General features: G+C 37.8%; 1 protein-coding gene across 1 annotated transcript; it reads right to left on the bottom strand.

Moving 5' to 3' along the window:
• Positions 1–4,742: 4,742 nt before the first annotated feature.
• On the bottom strand, positions 4,743–19,086 carry LOC139721163 (uncharacterized). The gene is made up of 12 exons (XM_071632492.1): positions 18,863–19,086; positions 13,654–14,501; positions 12,800–12,925; positions 11,966–12,075; positions 10,444–10,552; positions 10,034–10,172; positions 9,315–9,390; positions 8,764–8,792; positions 7,535–7,627; positions 6,686–6,768; positions 5,876–6,091; positions 4,743–5,332 (listed from the first exon to the last, which is right to left on the bottom strand). The coding sequence occupies exons 1-12, from the start codon at positions 19,053–19,055 to the stop codon at positions 5,252–5,254; spliced, it is 2,103 nt and encodes a 700-aa protein (XP_071488593.1). The 5' UTR covers positions 19,056–19,086; the 3' UTR covers positions 4,743–5,251.

Raw genomic sequence — 19,086 nt, forward strand, 5'->3', positions numbered from 1 at the left:
GCCACTGCAGCCCTATGTGCCTGAAATGTAGTGTGCTGTGGGATTTTGGTAATTTTTTCCCTCTGTATTTAAGTTTTGTTAGGTCCTGCTAAGATTTCTCATGGTCTGTCACTGTATATTGTAAGTCTCAACCCCAGAAGCTCAAAGGCGTGTCATATATAGTGCACAGTTCAGTCTTCAGTCTACCACAATGCCATTATCTTCCCTCCAGGCCTGTCCTTTTCTCATGGGGTCCTTCACACTTCTAATGTTCTGATCAAGATTTGACATGTTTTCCTCATTCTGTCAAGGCTTTCTACACAGATAAAAAATGCATACCAGGCACCTTTAAAGCAGGTTTATGCCCATGGTATAAAAAGAAGGCTTCCAAAGCAATAGCAATCTTTTTATCCTGAGACTTGATGAGACGAGATCATGAATGCCCAAGATGAATAAGATTTGTTGTTTAACTGTTTGCTGGTTGCATACACATGTATATCCAGTTTTTATGGGGGGCCTTCATACATTGCAGCTGCTTTAGTGACATCGCTTGGCCTTCTTTCTTCAGAGACTGGTCTTTGCTCTTCGTATTGTTCATGAAGATGCAGCAGTGTGTTGTCTAATGCTCACACTTGACTGAAGTTCCCCTGCCGGGCCCGGCTTTAATACTTCCCTACAACATAGAGCATTGCAACTGATTGACAAATTGCCCTACATCGACGTAAATAAGCACTGAATTGATCAGTGTTTTAGTAGTAGCCATGATAAAAAAATCATGGGCGTACATACTCGAGCAGGATTCGAACCCACGACCTCCTGATCACCGGACAGGCGTCATCTCCACTAGACCACCGAGCTTTCGCCCGACAGCAAGTGTTGGTTCTAATCCTTATAGCATGCAGCGGGTACTGCTTTGTTATTCAAATTTATGAAGTTCTTCCGTCGAGATGTTTTCATTGCAACTGATTGACAAATTGCCCTACATCGACGTAAATAAGCACTGAATTGATCAGTGTTTTAGTAGTAGCCATGATAAAAAAATCATGGGCGTACATACTCGAGCAGGATTCGAACCCACGACCTCCTGATCACCAGACAGGCGTCATCTCCACTAGACCACCGAGCTTTCGCCCGACAGCAAGTGTTGGTTCTAATCCTTATAGCATGCAGCGGGTACTGCTTTGTTATTCAAATTTATGAAGTTCTTCCGTCGAGATGTTTTCATTGCAACTGATTGACAAATTGCCCTACATCGACGTAAATAAGCACTGAATTGATCAGTGTTTTAGTAGTAGCCATGATAAAAAAATCATGGGCGTACATACTCGAGCAGGATTCGAACCCACGACCTCCTGATCACCGGACAGGCGTCATCTCCACTAGACCACCGAGCTTTCGCCCGACAGCAAGTGTTGGTTCTAATCCTTATAGCATGCAGCGGGTACTGCTTTGTTATTCAAATTTATGAAGTTCTTCCGTCGAGATGTTTTCATTGCAACTGATTGACAAATTGCCCTACATCGACGTAAATAAGCACTGAATTGATCAGTGTTTTAGTAGTAGCCATGATAAAAAAAAATCATGGGCGTACATACTCGAGCAGGATTCGAACCCACGACCTCCTGATCACCGGACAGGCGTCATCTCCACTAGACCACCGAGCTTTCGCCCGACAGCAAGTGTTGGTTCTAATCCTTATAGCATGCAGCGGGTACTGCTTTGTTATTCAAATTTATGAAGTTCTTCCGTCGAGATGTTTTCATTGCAACTGATTGACAAATTGCCCTACATCGACGTAAATAAGCACTGAATTGATCAGTGTTTTAGTAGTAGCCATGATAAAAAAATCATGGGCGTACATACTCGAGCAGGATTCGAACCCACGACCTCCTGATCACCGGACAGGCGTCATCTCCACTAGACCACCGAGCTTTCGCCCGACAGCAAGTGTTGGTTCTAATCCTTATAGCATGCAGCGGGTACTGCTTTGTTATTCAAATTTATGAAGTTCTTCCGTCGAGATGTTTTCATTGCAACTGATTGACAAATTGCCCTACATCGACGTAAATGTCTACTACTAAAACACTGATCAATTCAGTGCTTATTTACGTCGATGTAGGGCAATTTGTCAATCAGTTGCAATGAAAACATCTCGACGGAAGAACTTCATAAATTTGAATAACATAGAGCATGCTGTGTCAGACCATATACATGTGAAGTAGAACACAATGTGCCGTACGTAGCGTACATGATGAAACGGCTACCATACACCCTCACTTGCTGTCAAAACCATGGTGAAAGGTTGCAGCATTTTTTCCCAGTAACCTGGTCAACACTCTCCCTATGGCCTGATCAACACTCTTTCCATGTAACCTGGTCAGCACACTTTCCCCATGACATGGTAAAACACTCTTCCTGTGATGGGGTCAACAAACTTTGGGTAGACTAACTCAGCTCAGGATATGACCCAACTCTGAATGGAAAAGAAAAAAGTGCCTAGGAGAGTAAATTTGTGTGTGTGAGTGTGTGTTTAAAACACTTTCAAAGTAGAAGTAAATGTGATGAAATTAAATGTTATGAATTGCACGAATTCTCACAATGGAACACAAAATATAATATGCAATGATTCACCCATTTTTTTTTCAGTACACATTACAATATTCTGTACTTCACCAATTATCTTTAGTTGAGAAGCAGGGAGTTTTCGGAACATTCTGGTCTAAAAAGAAGATAATTCACATATTTGGGCCACTGACACTACAAATGCACTCTCTGATTAATCACGACTGAAACCTGTACCAAATTCATTACCTACTGATGTGGTAAGAGGCTGATATCTCCACTAGCAAACTAATACAACAATCCCCCCCCCCCCCAAAAAAAAAAAAAAATAAATAAATAAATAAATTAAAAAATAAATAAATAAATAAATAAAAAATAAATAAATAAATGAAAATTAAAAATTGAAAATAAATAAAAGAGTAATATATCTGTAAAACATACACTGTATAAGTATCAGACAAAACAGGCAGATCTGATCAAAACATCAAGAAACTGCTGGAGAAGTACCAGCAATTTTCTTTTAATAGGGAAAGCTTTTTAAAAAATGCATCAAGAGAATGTACAACTGTATGTACAAATATTGAAGATGACAAGGTACAGAGTGAAAGGAACAACACAACACATGGTAAAACCAACTATCATGAACAAGCTTTATGTGAGCCAACTGTAGACAGAACGGTCCACAGAAAGTTCATAAGCCAAATATCCTGATTTTTAAATGACTTCTGGTGTATTGATGATCTTCTTCATAATAATTCCCTACATGAAGTCATTCTTCTTTAAAGCCAAATTGGTCAAATAGAAGAAAATTGCATTCATAGTTTGCTTTGTTACTTAGTTGCAATGATATTGAAGAAAGCAACTTTTATCTTATCTTTATCTTTGTATTTACTATGAAAGCAGAGAACAACTGTTCTGGCTGGATGAATCACAAGACAGAAATAACTGTGTATGTAAATGGAGTTCTATGAGAGCATTGAAGATAACATGGCAGAATGACAAGGAAAGCCAACATTTCAAATGAATGCCACAAATATTTAAAGTCAATACCAGGCCTACTAATGGTGAATGAAAACTTGTACTACAGCTGTAATTCAACAGTGAATAGAAAGGCTTTGATTAATTTTGAATTTACCATGCACAATTTCAGTGAAAAGCAGTTACAAACATGTCTCAAATATTGTTCAATTATATCACTTTTCTGTGTTCCTTCATCTTTGTTTGAACTTTCTTCAAAACAGCACAATTCACAACACTAATAAACACTGGCAAAAATTCGATTGTCAGGATCTAGATCAAATATCATATAGATATATCAGGTTTGAATGATAGCAGTATATGATATCAAAACACATTATGATCCAATCTACTTCAGCCACTTCGTCTTCTCTAAGTCATCACTTGATCTCATGTCAATTTTAAACTCATAATATTGTTTGGTCAAAGTAAGGAAAGACTCCTAGGTGCCAAATTTTAGCAAAGCTGGAATAGTTTGCACAACAAACTTAGGGACCCACGTTAGTGTGTTACAAAGATTGTTGACATGATCAGTTTGTTTATGATTACAATGTAGATTGTGTAGAAAGTGAAAACTTTGCCAAACACCAGCTTGGCAAAGGAACCTTCATCTACAAAGAATAATAAATGTGACTTTAATAGGTAAGTTGACATGTAGGTGAGCCTGTAGTATGAGAATACCTGCCTGTAAAGGTTGCTATGCTGTTTACTCTGGGCACTATATAAACACATAACTATCAGCATGTTAACACCATCTTCAGTTTCACAAAGTCAGTTTGAATGCATTGTGAGAAATGGGGATTGTAACAGAAAACAAAAGTTGGCCAAAGCATGTAGTTTGGGATATAGCATGCCAATCACAAATAGGGGCAATCCCTCCAGCACTATAGCAGCTGGTCTTCACAAGAGGATACCAAAGTGGCGATGAAGAACAGTGGTGAGCCTACAGCTGAAGTGAGCCTACAGCTGAGTTTAGCCTATGTCTGAAGTTAGCTTAGAGCTGAGGCAGGTCTACAGCTAAGGTTTGCCTACTGGTAAGGTGAGGATGCGATGAGGTTACAGCTACAATAAGGTAAGGTTTGCATTAACACAACTCATGTATGTATAACTCCATGTATTTTTGTATTTAACAGCCTAGTGGATAGTTGAAATCTGTCAATTTGTTGCCAAGTAGAAAACTCCTCTTATAACGCACCCTGGAACTGATTTTCAAAGCTACATGTTTTCAGTCAATCCAGGGAGATATCACATAATCTCTAAAGTGAACCATTATAGTTCACAGATAAGAAGAAAACACAAAACTTGCTTCAACTAGGGCAACAGCAACAAACAGATAAACAAGCTAGCAAGCCTCCTCAACCAACACAATAATCATCATTGGTTTGACCTAGGCTACTCACATCACCCTTCCAACAGCCCTACTGTTGATTAAAAGGTATAAGAAACACTTCAATGTCAACAGGAACATGACGAAATAAGCAAAATAAATAAGAACTGATGAAATGTTGGTGTCATTCTGTAGTTGAGACATATGGCTTAGCACCTCATTCACATCTGTAGCATATTCTGGAGCTGCAATCAATGCAAAAAATGTACAACTCTTCCTTCTTTTGTGGTACTGGAAAAGCCATATGGGATGCTCTACGACAACTGTAGGAAGGAGGCAAAATGGTTACCATGGTGACAGCATGCATCACTTGACTGTTGGTGTCTCTGTTCTCAGGGTACTGATGACATCTTGGTTGACAAGGAAGATAAATCGCAGACCTGCAATCTGTAAAACAATGAATAAAACAATACAAACTAAGCCGTTACCACCACGTCTGCAGAATACACACAAACTAAAAAGAAACTGCAACTTAAGTTGGTAGAGATGACAACATGGGATTCTTCATTGTTTTTTTCATTGCTTCACATGTAAATCATCCTACAGATACTGCCATCATTGTGGGCTGCAAATTGTTTTAAGGTTGACATTGCAGCTCCCTAAATAGCACTCGTAACCTAGAAGACACATCTTTGCTTTTAGTATACAAAGCACATAAACATCTCATTTGGTCATAAGTCTGCCTGCTGTGACTGCCTTGAAATTGTCACCAAATTTACCCTGTATTATCATAACTACCCCCTGGACAATCATTCCCTGGATAAATATCTCCAGGAATTACTCATAAGGACAGGTAACTCCCTCTCCCCCCCCCCCCCCACTTGTTGTTTTGTAAGAAATATAAACATAGTTGTCTAAGAGGTACACTGGTAGGTATCTCCATCCCATAAATGAAATGTGTCTACTGGCTAATTACAGCACTTATCTTACCTCCACCACTGAGTTATTGGCCAGCTTCCATTTTTGTCCCTTGAGTACTGGCTTGCCGTCAATGTGCACTGCCCTCTTGCCCTCATTAGCCAGGTAGAATTCTCCATTGTTCCTAAGTTTGATGACACCTTGCTTTCTAGACACCTTCCATGCTGGTCCTTCCAGTGAGAGATCTACGTCAATGGTGTTATCCTGACTGGCTCTACCTATGGTAATCTGGCAAAGCAAATCACAGACACACAATGGCTTACCATTCACCTTATCTGTACAGCTTATGACAGTGTGAAAAGTACTACAGTGCACTCCCGTTATAACGAACATGGTTATAACGAAATTCCGGTTAAAACGAAGTAAAATTTAGGGCCGCAACATTGTAAACTCTATGTATTTTTATTGTTTATTCATTCGGTTATAATGAAATTTCGATATAACGAAAGAAAATTGCCGGTCCCAAGGACTTCGTTATAACAAGAGTCTACTGTATCACGCATGGGTTTTATGTTTCTAAAGAATTCATTTCATTCTATGCACTCATTGGACAAGGAGAACACAAATGAACCTCATTAAAACCATATCTTAGTGACAAATCAACAGAGAGCGAGAGAGAGAGAGAGAGAGAGTTGGCAGGAGAAAAGAAATATTGCTGCATCCCATAAAAGATGGTTTAATTGATGCTGAATAGCATCAACATCTTGTCACCTGTAGAATTCCCTGGAAATCTACTCCAGTAAGACTTTATAAGAAACTCACATCATACAATATGAGTTGTGAATAAACACAATGTATGACTTAGTGAGAACAGCAACGTACCTCCTTGGATCTCATGAGGTATCTGACCAGACGTCCACGAAGCACAGCCAGAGTTTGGCTATCAAACTCCTGAGAAGTCATTCCTGAGGAACGATAAAAAAGTCAATTGGTAAATATTGTCACTCCCACTCTCCTTCCCATCTTCCATCAAGAGTTTAACTTTGAACATGTCACAGAAATCAACAGCTTTGCTCTTTTCAGCTTATATGATGACCAGATGATTAATTTGTAGAAGTGGAAATATTAGCAGGCAAAAATATGTATCTTTCTCATGATAATTTTTAACCTGCAAAAAATGGGAAAAAGATGAAACATATTAAGTTTTAGTTTGTATTTGTATGTATATATGACCAACACTAATCTCAAACATCAACAAGTAAATGATATTGGATTCATTTTCATAGAATTTAACTCCACTATAAGGGCAGAATTGGCAAGAGAGATTATAATACTGGAAAGCAATGCACATCTTGATACCGGTAGTCATTATTTTTTTTTTCCCCAATTTAAAACAGAACTTGTCAAATCTTAGATGTCTACATCTTTTGGTCTAGCAGTGCAGAGTTAACATGCCATACAAATTTTCTTCATTTTTCTTGTGTGTGCAAAGCATTTCACAGATCAACAATAATAGATCATTCAGTTCCATGGTAGTCTACCTAATACTTGCAGTAAGAATATTCAAGAAACACATGTCCACCAAGACCCACCTCCCTAAATGCCATAAAAATGAGAAGTTCACCCTTAGAACTCTTGTCATTACTCATAGAGATACCCACAGCTAGAATGTCAGACGCGATACAGTCCACCCCTACAGCTAATCCCTCCCTTCACATCTTGTTATCTTACCTGTCACATTCTCCACTAAGACTTGCCACTTAGGAATCTCATTCTCCAGGTGACGAATTTGTCTCTTTTGTCGTCGGTCAAATGCAGCAAGCTCTGAGCAGAGAAATAGTAAAAATAAGAATTTATCGTATTTGTTGTTTGGTATTGCAGTATGATTGCATCATGTGTCCGCTATTAAATGAAAAAAAAAAATGTTTGTAAGCAATCCAGTGGGCCGCTACATCCCTTTTAAGTATACAATCATAAAATCTACCCATATAAACACTTTCTGGACAACAAAAAGGACTCCCATTATCATGAACGTGGTTATAACAAAATTCTCATTACATTGAAATAAAAATTCAGGTCCCAAAATTATCATCTTTGTATCTTTATACACTACACTGTTCAGTTGTAATGAAATTTCGATACAAAAGAAAACTGCCAGTCTCGAGGAATTTGTTATATCAGGAGTACACTTAGTTGGCTGGACTGATAATTTTTTTCTTCAATGATATCATTCAGTTGAAAGTAATATGGTAGAACCTATCCCATCAACAGCTGAAGGTTTGTACATACTGGCAACCAAACACTTCAAATGTAAACTGGCATGAAAACTGCCATTTTATATGAATGACCTACCCTGTAGCTAAGCACACTTGTATGGTAGTTTGTACATCCACTGCATACATGAACATGTTCAACTAATTCATTTAATCCAGTGCATCAGTACATACTTTGGCACCAGAGTTCTACAGCAAATCCCCTGCATTCCATCACTAACACATATAACGGATCTCATTATCTAGTGGAGTATCTGCGTATAACCAAGGATACTGTTATAATATATACATCACCTGAACTACATACTCTGTAACTTCCATTTACCAGAGGATGGGTATTATAACTCTCCAGGGGAATATGTTACTTGGGACACACTAATGGTCAGCACGGACTATTGGACTGTGGTCAAGGTCAAGATGTGACTTATCCCAAAGTATTAGAGACGTACAGACTTTACTGTCATACCAGGCTGAAATACACAACAAACAGGTTGCCCTATATTTACTTTGACTTTCAAAAAAGTAGAAACACATCACAAGAAATACAAAATGATGGAAGTGTGTATTCTAAAGTGCGGTCCAAGATATCAAATAGTGTCAATGCTTGTCCTTCAAGATTTGGATGAAAAACAAAACAAAAAACATGAGTACCATATGGCCAGTACTTGCCCGAGGCCTGATACTTACCATGCTCTAAGATTTCATCTCTTGGATCCCTGCAAGGAAGACAATAACAGATCATTACTATGCACATGTCTTCAAAGAAACACATCTCTTTTTCACCTTTCCCAAGTATTCTGTTTTTGAAGGCTAGCCATAGAATATGACCAAAGTATGTTCCCATTCCTATAAGGTTTGAGCATGCTAGCTAAAATATCATAAAATTAGAGCATTTCGTGAGCCTGAAGAAGTGCTAAATAAGTCTCATGAGAAAATCTAACAATAGTGTGAAGTGTGACATGTGTTTGATGATATAGTGACCAGTCAAAGAATACTCCTGGAGGCTGTATCAGCTCTTGTCCCACTCAATGTTTATGGAGTACAGTGTACTAGACTTCATCTGCTTCATTCTTGCTTGCCTCCACAAGGATCTAGTTAGACCTGATTATTGAAAAGTTTATGATTTGAGCTGTAATTTCATAAATGCTATAAATGGAACTTATCAAGAGTACAGTAAGGTTTCAGAAAAGAGGTCCAGAATCAAGATTAATAGAGACACGGCTGACAAGAATACTTACTGAAGCTGGGAGTCATCCATCATATCCTCTGCATCAGAGAAATTGAGAACATGGTCCCCTCTTGGCATGGGTTGCACTGGGAGTGAGACACACACACAAATCACACTTGTGTCAAAATCACATGGAATCTTTAGTCAAGTGCATTAAATAATCACAAGGAGGATAGTACCATGTAGCTAGTCTATTACTTCAAGGCAGTACACACTACTATGCACACATGGTTTACAAATTGCAGCTGTAGTAGCATCCTCTATGACAGTCTCATTTACTGCTTCCAAGTATTATTAATCTTTTTTGTGCCCATTTCATATGAACACACACAGGGAAGAACATCACACCATTAACCCCTTTGAGGGGGGAGTACGATGCTCATATATTCTCAACATCATCACAATTGAAAATATGAAAACTTGCCTTTGACTAACATTGAGCAATATACAAGTTTGATGACAGAATCAGGAAACCTGACACCATCCTCAAACCATCTTGCAGTAGAGCAAATTGGGAATGATACACACATATGCTGGGCAACTATTTCAGTAGATTAGCAGTTTATGTGAATGTGTGTCTTCATAGGAAGTTTACATCAGAGAAATGAATGTTTCCTGAATTTGAGGGAAGTCTGAATGTGAAGAGTAAATGAGGCATTTCAAGCTGAGCAATGTGCTTCCCTCATGCAACACCTGTCACTGAGCTTGGGATGTGTGAGCTACACGTACCTGTTTGATCTGGTAGGAGGTGGTACTGTTTCATGATGGTCCAATGAGTCTGAAGGCCCTTTGGTGTCCGCATGGGGTTAAAGGTGGAAGCATTCTTGTTGAGTAGTTCTTGGAAGGTGTCTACAGTAGGTTGGCTAGTCTATGAAGAGGGAACAGAAAACAAAGAGGGAAACCAGCAAGTTTAGCTTGTCAAAGACTTCTAGGAGCCAAGGTGATTTAACTCACATAAACTCAACTCACAATATGGCATGCAGAGGTGGCTTGACTTCATTACAAACATGGAATCTAAACTGCAGTGATGAAGAGTATGATATACACTGTATCACTGATTTGGAGAAACAAACCCTACCGTCTGCTGGACATCTTACTTAAGAATAATTCCATTAAAACTAGGAGAAGTAAAAACTCACCGATGTTACAGAACCAAGAATCTTTTCCTCGTCTTCTGAGTAGAGAGCTTGTGACATGATGGCAATCTTGATGTCTGGATGTAGAAGCCTCATTGCAGTCTGAGATGCTCTGGAAGGATATCAAGTAGTACAACGCAGTTAAAGGTACAGTTTATCTTTGGGAGCAGTGATTTTAAAATTTTAGAGTTATCACATTTGATGCATACAAACTGTGTGTGTAGGTCAGTTTTATCACAAAACATCCTATCAAATAAAAATCTTGCAAATAAAACCAAAAATGTAGGGAGATATCACTGTTTTTCTCATTAAACCACAACTGTAGACGGTTTTGTTCAGAAACAATTTTATTATAACTATTGTTCACATTTTGTATATTTAACAATACTTCACGTTGATTCTCCTGATTAAAATTTTTACAATGGTTATTTTAATGCCTCACATTTTAGAACTATTTTGAAGAACTAAAGCTGGGTTTTTGTTTCATCTGCAAATGGTAAATAATGCCTTTAACCGTCACTGTGAGGCATTGACGTTGAATCACTACACATTTGGATTTCTTTACAAAGGATTTGAAGCTTTAATAGTAGTTCTCTTAAACTCAATTAACCCTCTACATTCCTGCCTATCATTTTCTCAAGTGTCACAGGATTACTGCTAGTATGTGTGCAAGGCTCAGAATATCCATATACGAGGGATATCATGTATGTGTTAAAAGTTCAATTTGTTTGTTTCATAGCCATTTATACAAATGAACAAAGTAATCATTCTATGTTACTTGGTAATCAAAGGAATATGAAAATGATGTCTTTGGTAGCTTTGGGACAAAAAGATTACTTTTTTGGCATACTCTACACAAGTGTATATGTAAGCAGACCAAAATAAACAATCAAAGATATACTGCTCCATGAAAATGACTTGGCAAAAGGGAATACATTATATCAATTTCAATTTGAAAAAAGAAAGAAAGAATTTCTGTAGTAAGCAACTCATATCTCTGTAAACTATTCATCTTTTAGTAAATCATACAATGTACGTCTTTACATTGTATGTTAAAATGTAATCTTCAAGCAATTTAAGTTTAATGTTACTGCAAGATACAATGTAGTAGAAGGGGATGTGGGCATGTGATGATTTAGGGTCAGTAAGTTTGTAAAAGTTGTAACAAATAGCTATGTTACTTTAAAGAGATACACATGTTTCGGTCATACCGGTCTGCACGATGTTTGTTTTAAATGCACTGCCTTTGTTACACTGCTCTGTCACAGCGTTCTAGAGGTTTTGAGCCCAGCTGTGAACCTATGGACTTACAGCACAATCTTCTGAATGCCCCTTGTTATTAAAACCAATGAAATAGTGAGCAAAGATTAACTTGTGTACCTTAAAAAGGACATCATCACTTTAGCCATGTAATCTCTTGTGTTGTCACTGACTTGTTTTCTGTTTGAATGGTGCATAATATTCATGCTGGCCTGATTTCATAGCAAGATTCAAACAAGGACATCAAATTGAGAATCAAACTTACTTTGATGCTATCGGGTCATACAACAAGGCATACCATCTCTCTTCAATTTCCTTCATGGAAAATCGGTGAGAAAACTTCACACCCTGGAAGACTTGCTCAAGGTCGTTGGTCTAACAAGGGAAAGATAGCAACAGATTTTTGTGTAGTTGCTTGGAGTGACCTGTTTACAGACAAGTGTCTACTGCAGGAAATAGACACACAAATTCAATGTTAGGTGAGGCAGTACACAAAACACCTTGTCCAGGACCCTGTTTCATTAAGCTGTTTGTAAAGTTATGTATGACTTTACGAATGACTGGAATAGGAAGTGCCAATATGTGTGCCTATTTTTTCCTTTTTTTTAAACGTTTTAACAAAGTACGACTGTATGGCAATATTTCATCTACATTGGGGCAAAAATACACTTATAACTAAAAACGTGTAAGAATAATCATTACCTGCAAATTTCAGCTTTAGCTATTGAAATTAACGACGATTAGGATACCCACTTGGTTTGCCATATTTAAGTTGTTTGTAAAGTCATGTTATTTCAGACTAGTAAGAATTACTAACATCTTTAAAATAGAGTCTCTACAGAATTTCTTTAAACATTTCTTCTTAATTTATGTTCAAGCTAACTAAAATGGGATTTATCACACAACATACAGTGTAAATTTGGCAATCAAGTTATGGAATACTGCATCTTCATAATAGGTAATGTGACAACAGTGATCTAAGTAAAAAGCAACTCTAATTTCAAATTAACTTAATAGCTAATGACAAAACCAGTAAAATCAACCAATTTTCCAATTTTTTTCAATACATAAGTTTTCTCCTACACCGTATGAGACAAACCTGATGTACAGCTGTGATGAGTGCCAAGTCATCCTCTGCAGTCCATCGACTGGTCTCTCTCGCCAGGGGAACGAGGGACTTGGATTTCTTGGATCGACTAGACTTGGAGGAGCTTGACTTGGAGGGCTGAGACAAAAAGTTGTGATTCCATTTTTTAGTTAAAAATGCTCATAATAAGGAAATATGGCATTGTTTATAAATGTAATCAACAATGAATTCACTGAAAAAACCCAAGAGTAGAAGACACACCCATATTGTGTAACATTTGCTTTGAACAACAACTTCTTTTCATGAGCTGGTTAAGAACTTCAAAAGTGTTAACTATACAAATATTTAGGTACATCACTAGTTTGAAAACAAAATGATTTAAAAAAAAGGAAGACAAGTGTTTCTTTATAAATTTCATAGAAGCTCTCTTATAATACACACAAAATCACGTGAGATATTTGAATCTTTTAACAGGTATTCAAGATTAAATCACTGCTGTCACTAAACATATCAGTGATTTCTTAATCAAATATGAGATAAACAAACCTACTGTACATGTACAATCTCTTCCATCAATACAGTAACTAGTGACTTTTACCAATGGCCAACACTAGGAGTTACAGTCAACGTAATATCTAGCATTTGAGACAAATCATATCACACACTGTGTGTATGACGACAGTAAACAAATATACCTAAATTTTACATCATTTACTCATTGTCGCCACACTTACAATGGTTCAAGTACATGTACCTTCCTGCAAATGCTACTGGCATAGCATAAGATTAAATTTCCAGTCATGTTACATGTTTGAAAATTTAGCAGAATAAGAATTGATAAGCTAGATAATAAATTTCCTACTCACAAGAGCTTTTCCCTTCTTCTTCTCTGGAGCAGGTCGTGGTGTCTCCACTTTTTGTTGTTTGGGTGGGGGTGGTGCTGGTGGTGTGGGGGTGGGTGGTGGTGGTGATGGTGGAGGAGGTTCAGCCTTTGGTTTGGTCTTGACAACTTCTGGTTTCTTTGGTGGTGGTGGTGGTGGTGGGGGTGGTATTACAGGTTTTGGTGGTTCAGGGATTTTCTTTTCCTCTATCTTCACCACTGCTTTCTCGATAATCTGTGGCACAGGTGGTGGTGGGGGTGATGGTTGAGCTGGTGGTGGTGGTGGTGGTGGGGGAGGTGGTGGGGAGTGATGGTATTGCTGCTGTGATGGGGGCATGGATGGAGAGAGAGTCATTCCAGAGGGGGGCAGTTTTCCACGAGAAGATTTGACAAGGCTGCTCTCTACAAGCTCATCATCAAACTTTTTTCTCTTGATAGAACGTGATGAGCTACGCCGTTTCACCAAAGCGTCCTGACTACTTTGTGGTGTCAAAGGACTCCCACAGGACATGGCACGTCCTCCTACTGTCAGACTCGTTGTTGTACCAGAAGACTTTGGAGTGGACACACGATTGGATGCCTGCCTGGTCTTCATAGTTGCATTGCTACTACCGACCGATGCAGCATTGCTGGATGTGGCAGCTGCTGCAGCTGCAGAGCTAGTTCTTGTCTTCATGGTTGGCGTGGACACAGATGGCTCACGTGCAGCATGGCGTGTGATGATAGCTGGAGATACACCAGTCTTTGGCATTGTAGAAGACTGCTGGGAGCCAGTCTGTGATGCTTCAGGTTGCACTTTGATGTCTGGTGTGGAGCTCTCATTCTTAATGGTAGCTGATCAATGAGAGATAAAAAGTGACAAACATTCAAATATCAGGTGCTGATTATCACAGACAGTCAACAATCATGATATGAAATGTTACAAGGGTCTCATAGCAAAACAAATATCAAATCTAATATGGGTATACTCAAAACCATGAATGGTGCCTTATCTTTTTATTCACTAAAACATTAGTCAGGTCTACTCATAGGGTGTACAGTGCAGTAATATATCTGCCCTGTAATTGTATTATATCCATAATCATGAGTAGCAAAATGTAGACGCATTCACTCCCAAAGAACATTTTTCTTACAACAGTAAAAACTTTATTTCCCTCAACCCTTGACTAAAGTACTCAGCATGCACACTGACATATTCTCATGAATTTATTCTAACAGGTATGATACAGCTGTACATACATATTGTACCAACATTTTATATTCCAAATATATCTTTAGCCATATACAATTAGCATGCCTTATAAATATAAGAGTGGGTTTTTAAAATCTTTTTTATTATTATTATTTTTTTAACACAAAGTTTACACATACAACATATTCACAATCCCTACCTACACCTTCAGTGAGTTTGTCAAAGAAATTCAATGTAACATTAGAAAGCTGATTTATTTCTGGTTAGATTGAATAACACGGGTAGTTGGTAATAAAAGATTAATTTATATACACTGCACTGTACTTATATTAAACAGAAATTCTGTGATGACAACAAATCTGTAGCAAGCATCACATACAGTGTACAAGTTGCCTGATCATGGCATGTTAGACTAGTACCATATTTACAAATATATCATATCATTTGACTGGGAATAATTTTCCTGGTATCGCATCGTAATTCGCCATGCATTTTTATACTACTGCTACACAAACTAACTTTTGTGTAGCAGTTTTCTTCCATAGAAGTGTACAGAATACCATTTAAAATATTATTCATCAGCTGAAATTGTTTATCAAATTTGAGTTGGAAAATTATTCCCTGTTTGATAAAACTCATCAAAAGATGAAATATTTCTTACAAAGCAAAACATATGAAATGCACAAATTCCGAAAACTGTTTTGAAAAACAAAAAATGAAATGAATCAGACTATTTGGATTCATGAACACAACCACAAATGAAATTAAAGAAAAAAAAATGCAAATTTAGCCTTATGGAAGTTGAATGTACATACTATGCATGTGTTGACATTGGGTTTGACATTAATTGAGTGACTACCAAGGTACATTTTTTCAGGTTATTACGGGGGTAATATACACCGTGTACATTGGGAGTACAAAGTCTTAAAACACTGATTGTGTGAACAAGATTGTAGTAACCCGTTTGATACTGAATTCTGAAATTCCCATAGACTTAATACACAGGCCACCAGGTTCCCGCATGGAACGGGTTGAAATTGCCTGAATCTGGACTGCTTTTACCTAAATGATTGCAGCAGAGGAATAATGCAGACTCAAGTTGCAAAATAAAGAACTCACACTGCAACTGGTGCAGGTACAATGTACAGGGTAATTTCATTCAAATGGAGATGTGAATTCCAAAATGCCTGCTCTGCACCATGTACCACCCTGATCATTTTGTCGACAAAATGTTGTCATTTCATTGACGAAATAACTGATTTCGTAACGAAATATGCCATGCGACACTTGGCGCTCCATACTTAATTGTCCATGGTTAAACCATGGTTTCAATGGTACTTCACCTCTGTGAATTCGGGCATGTAAGTTTATAAACATGAAGATTAAATTTCCTCGTATGGAAAAGTAATACACCTGAATTTTCTATCTGATATTTGGACTGCTAGAAAGAATGGAGCTTTGGAAAAAGGAGCAAAAATCAACCTTAAATTCTGTGACCATCCAGCACACAGTCAAAAGCAGGACTTGCTAGTTGCCACCCTTTTCAATAAATTTTATACATAACTTTAATCTGATTCGTTAACTGTACACAGTCAAAAGCAGCTATACTTGCCAGTTGCCACCCTTTTCAATAAATTTTATAAATAACTTTAATCTGACCCATTAACTGTACCGTGAACAATATGAAAGGGTAATAACAGTGAGGGGAAACATCTTTCTGATGAATGTACTGCACAGTGTACTTTGTTACACATAGTATGTGCATTGATCAGGCAGATCTGTATGCCAGGCAACAGACAAAGCTGAAAAAGAAAGCAAAAGTGCTGACATTCAGATTCTCCTTGGAAGAAGAAATATTGCATGAAAGATTGTGTAGATTAAGAAATTATCAACACATGTATGCATGCGAATATGAAAAAATAATGAAGAAATGCAAAAAGAAAAGAAAAAGAGGTTATAAAAACAACTTCAAATGTATACTGCCTATGAATTGGCATGATTGATACTGCAGTACACATTAACAATTGACGATGTTACTTAAAATTTATGTTAATTTTAAAGAGAACAGAGTAAAACATAAATCTGTTAATAATGTTTCAAAAATAAAACTGAATTTTCAACAAGTCACATGAAAACGGAATGGAACCAATTTCAACCTTGAAGTTAGTAAAAGGGGGAAAAATGTGAAAGTATTCCCTGGTGTCAGTAATGCACTGGGTTTACACCTTACAATATATAAAGTGGGGTACATTCTTGACAAGTTCATTTTGTGAGTAGGGCCAAGCTGGTTGTGTTCTGATGTAAAAAATATTTTCAGACTTTAAACTTAAGTTTCATGCAGATACACAATAAGCTACAAAATTCATATGCAGGCTTGACATTAGTGGTGGCCCTGGGCCACAACAAACTGATACTGCCCCCCCCCCCCCAAAAAAAAAAGAAAAAAAAAGAAGAAGAAGTAAGCTTTTTGTGGCCAATCAGGCAACTAAGTTTCAAAATGGATTGTCATGTGCTTTTATTTTGTGACATTTTATCTTTTTCCTCCACGAAACATTTCAGATACTGGTATAGAGATTATAGTGGTCTTAACATGCCACCAGAGATTTAGGTTAGTGTAGTCATTTGTTTATGGTTTGGTACACTGAAGCTACATACATTGTTCGGTACTAACATACATTGTACGGTACTAGGCAAGCCTTGAAATACATAGCACCTATAAAACATTGTCAATGAAGATGAAATATTGTTTCCAGAGGAGATATTTTAGGACATAGACCTGTCAATTTCATTACTGCTGATATCAAATCCCAATTACTGATTTTTGGAAGTGTCTTAGGTTTTTCCTTTCTACTGTATTACCTTTACGTAAAACTTGGGAGAGATTTCTTCAATGTAGTGAATCATATCAGTGAGTCATCATGTGGCCACTATGATGAAACAGTGCCACAAAACTGCCCTCGAGAATACCAACACCATAAATCACCAAGCAAAGACAGAGGCTCACCTTAACAAAAAAAAAAAAAGGCTTCTCAACATGAAATATCAAACATTATAGGAACACCAACAAAATTTGTCAAAGTAGACAACAGGAAAAACTCTCTTTCTTTGGACCCCTACGTGAAAGCCGCGTTCCTCCGACAACCAAGGGAACAGATTCTCTGACTGGAGTGACCTTTAACTTCAAGTGCCTTTGACCAGCTATGGGCACACTCTGAGAAGGTGGGGTTCTACGCGGAGTCAGCCGCTGACCCCTTCTAAGACCTCGTTTGGAAGACTTGCCTCTTAGAGCAGTCTCTGTCTCCAAGGAGACCAAGTAGATTCTCTTTGGAGGTTTTATCCTGCGGGTAGAGACTGGAGAAAATGGTGCTGAAATCACTCTATCATTGGGCTTTTTCACAAAAAGGTTGCTAAAACCAGGGGCAGATCCAGGAATTATTCAGTACTGTGATTTGCACCTTTTAATACAAAATTAAAGGGGGGCGCTTGCACCCTCCCCTTTTGTTCCTCTTATTTCTTTTGTATTTAATAAAAATAAAGAGGGGGCGGGCACCCGATGCGCCCCCCTCTGGATCCGCCACTGCTAAAACACACAATATAAACCAAGGTTATACAAGAACACTGGTTGAATATCTTTCTCCTAAAGAGCAATGGCTGTACATGGTAGTATCATGAGAGCCAGATTTCTTTGCAAACTTGTATGAGTTCTAATTTTCATATAGAGTTTCTAAACAGTTTACTGTGTCCTGTTATATTTTAACACAGGAGAGCAAAGTACATATTGTGAATGTATACAATGTACATTATGGTGTGGTGTTAATAACTTCCTTGCAATCATTACAATTCACTTTGACATGCATACAGCTGTATCATTGCTTTTGTAGACAATGATTCTCTTTTAATATCATTTTCTCTATACAACACTGTTTATACTTTCCTTGCTCTCGTAGGTGTGCAAATCATAGTACTCTGCCTTACAATGGTCAGGAATAACACTAACGCTTACCTCGTCTGGTGACCATGGTGGATGTGAGAGTAGACGATGTTGTTGAAATGGATTCCATCTTTTCTGATGATGTTGAAGGCGTTATAACTGAAGACTGGTCTGAAGTTGGCTTAGTTGTCATTGGTCCTGTGGTGGCTGTTGTTGATACCTTGTTTACACTGGTTTCAACAGAATCTCCAGCAGAAGGGGACATAGACTGAAGAGAGCTTGCTGTAGTAGCAACT

This window comes from Diadema antillarum, unplaced genomic scaffold (assembly GCF_040938485.1).
Source record: "Diadema antillarum isolate AM-2024a unplaced genomic scaffold, OU_Dant_1.0 scf00000139, whole genome shotgun sequence".
NCBI classification, from domain to species: domain Eukaryota; kingdom Metazoa; phylum Echinodermata; class Echinoidea; order Diadematoida; family Diadematidae; genus Diadema; species Diadema antillarum.

Coding starts and splice junctions, on each gene's coding strand:
- LOC139721163 (XM_071632492.1), bottom strand. CDS start 19,055: ATGTCCCCTTCTGCTGGAGATTCTGTTGAAACCAGTGTAAACAAGGTA. Junction 10,553..11,965: donor TATGACCCGATAGCATCAAA/GTAAGTTTGATT, acceptor ATATCCTTCCAG/AGCATCTCAGACTGCAATGA. Junction 10,173..10,443: donor TTCTTGGTTCTGTAACATCG/GTGAGTTTTTAC, acceptor CCCTCTTCATAG/ACTAGCCAACCTACTGTAGA.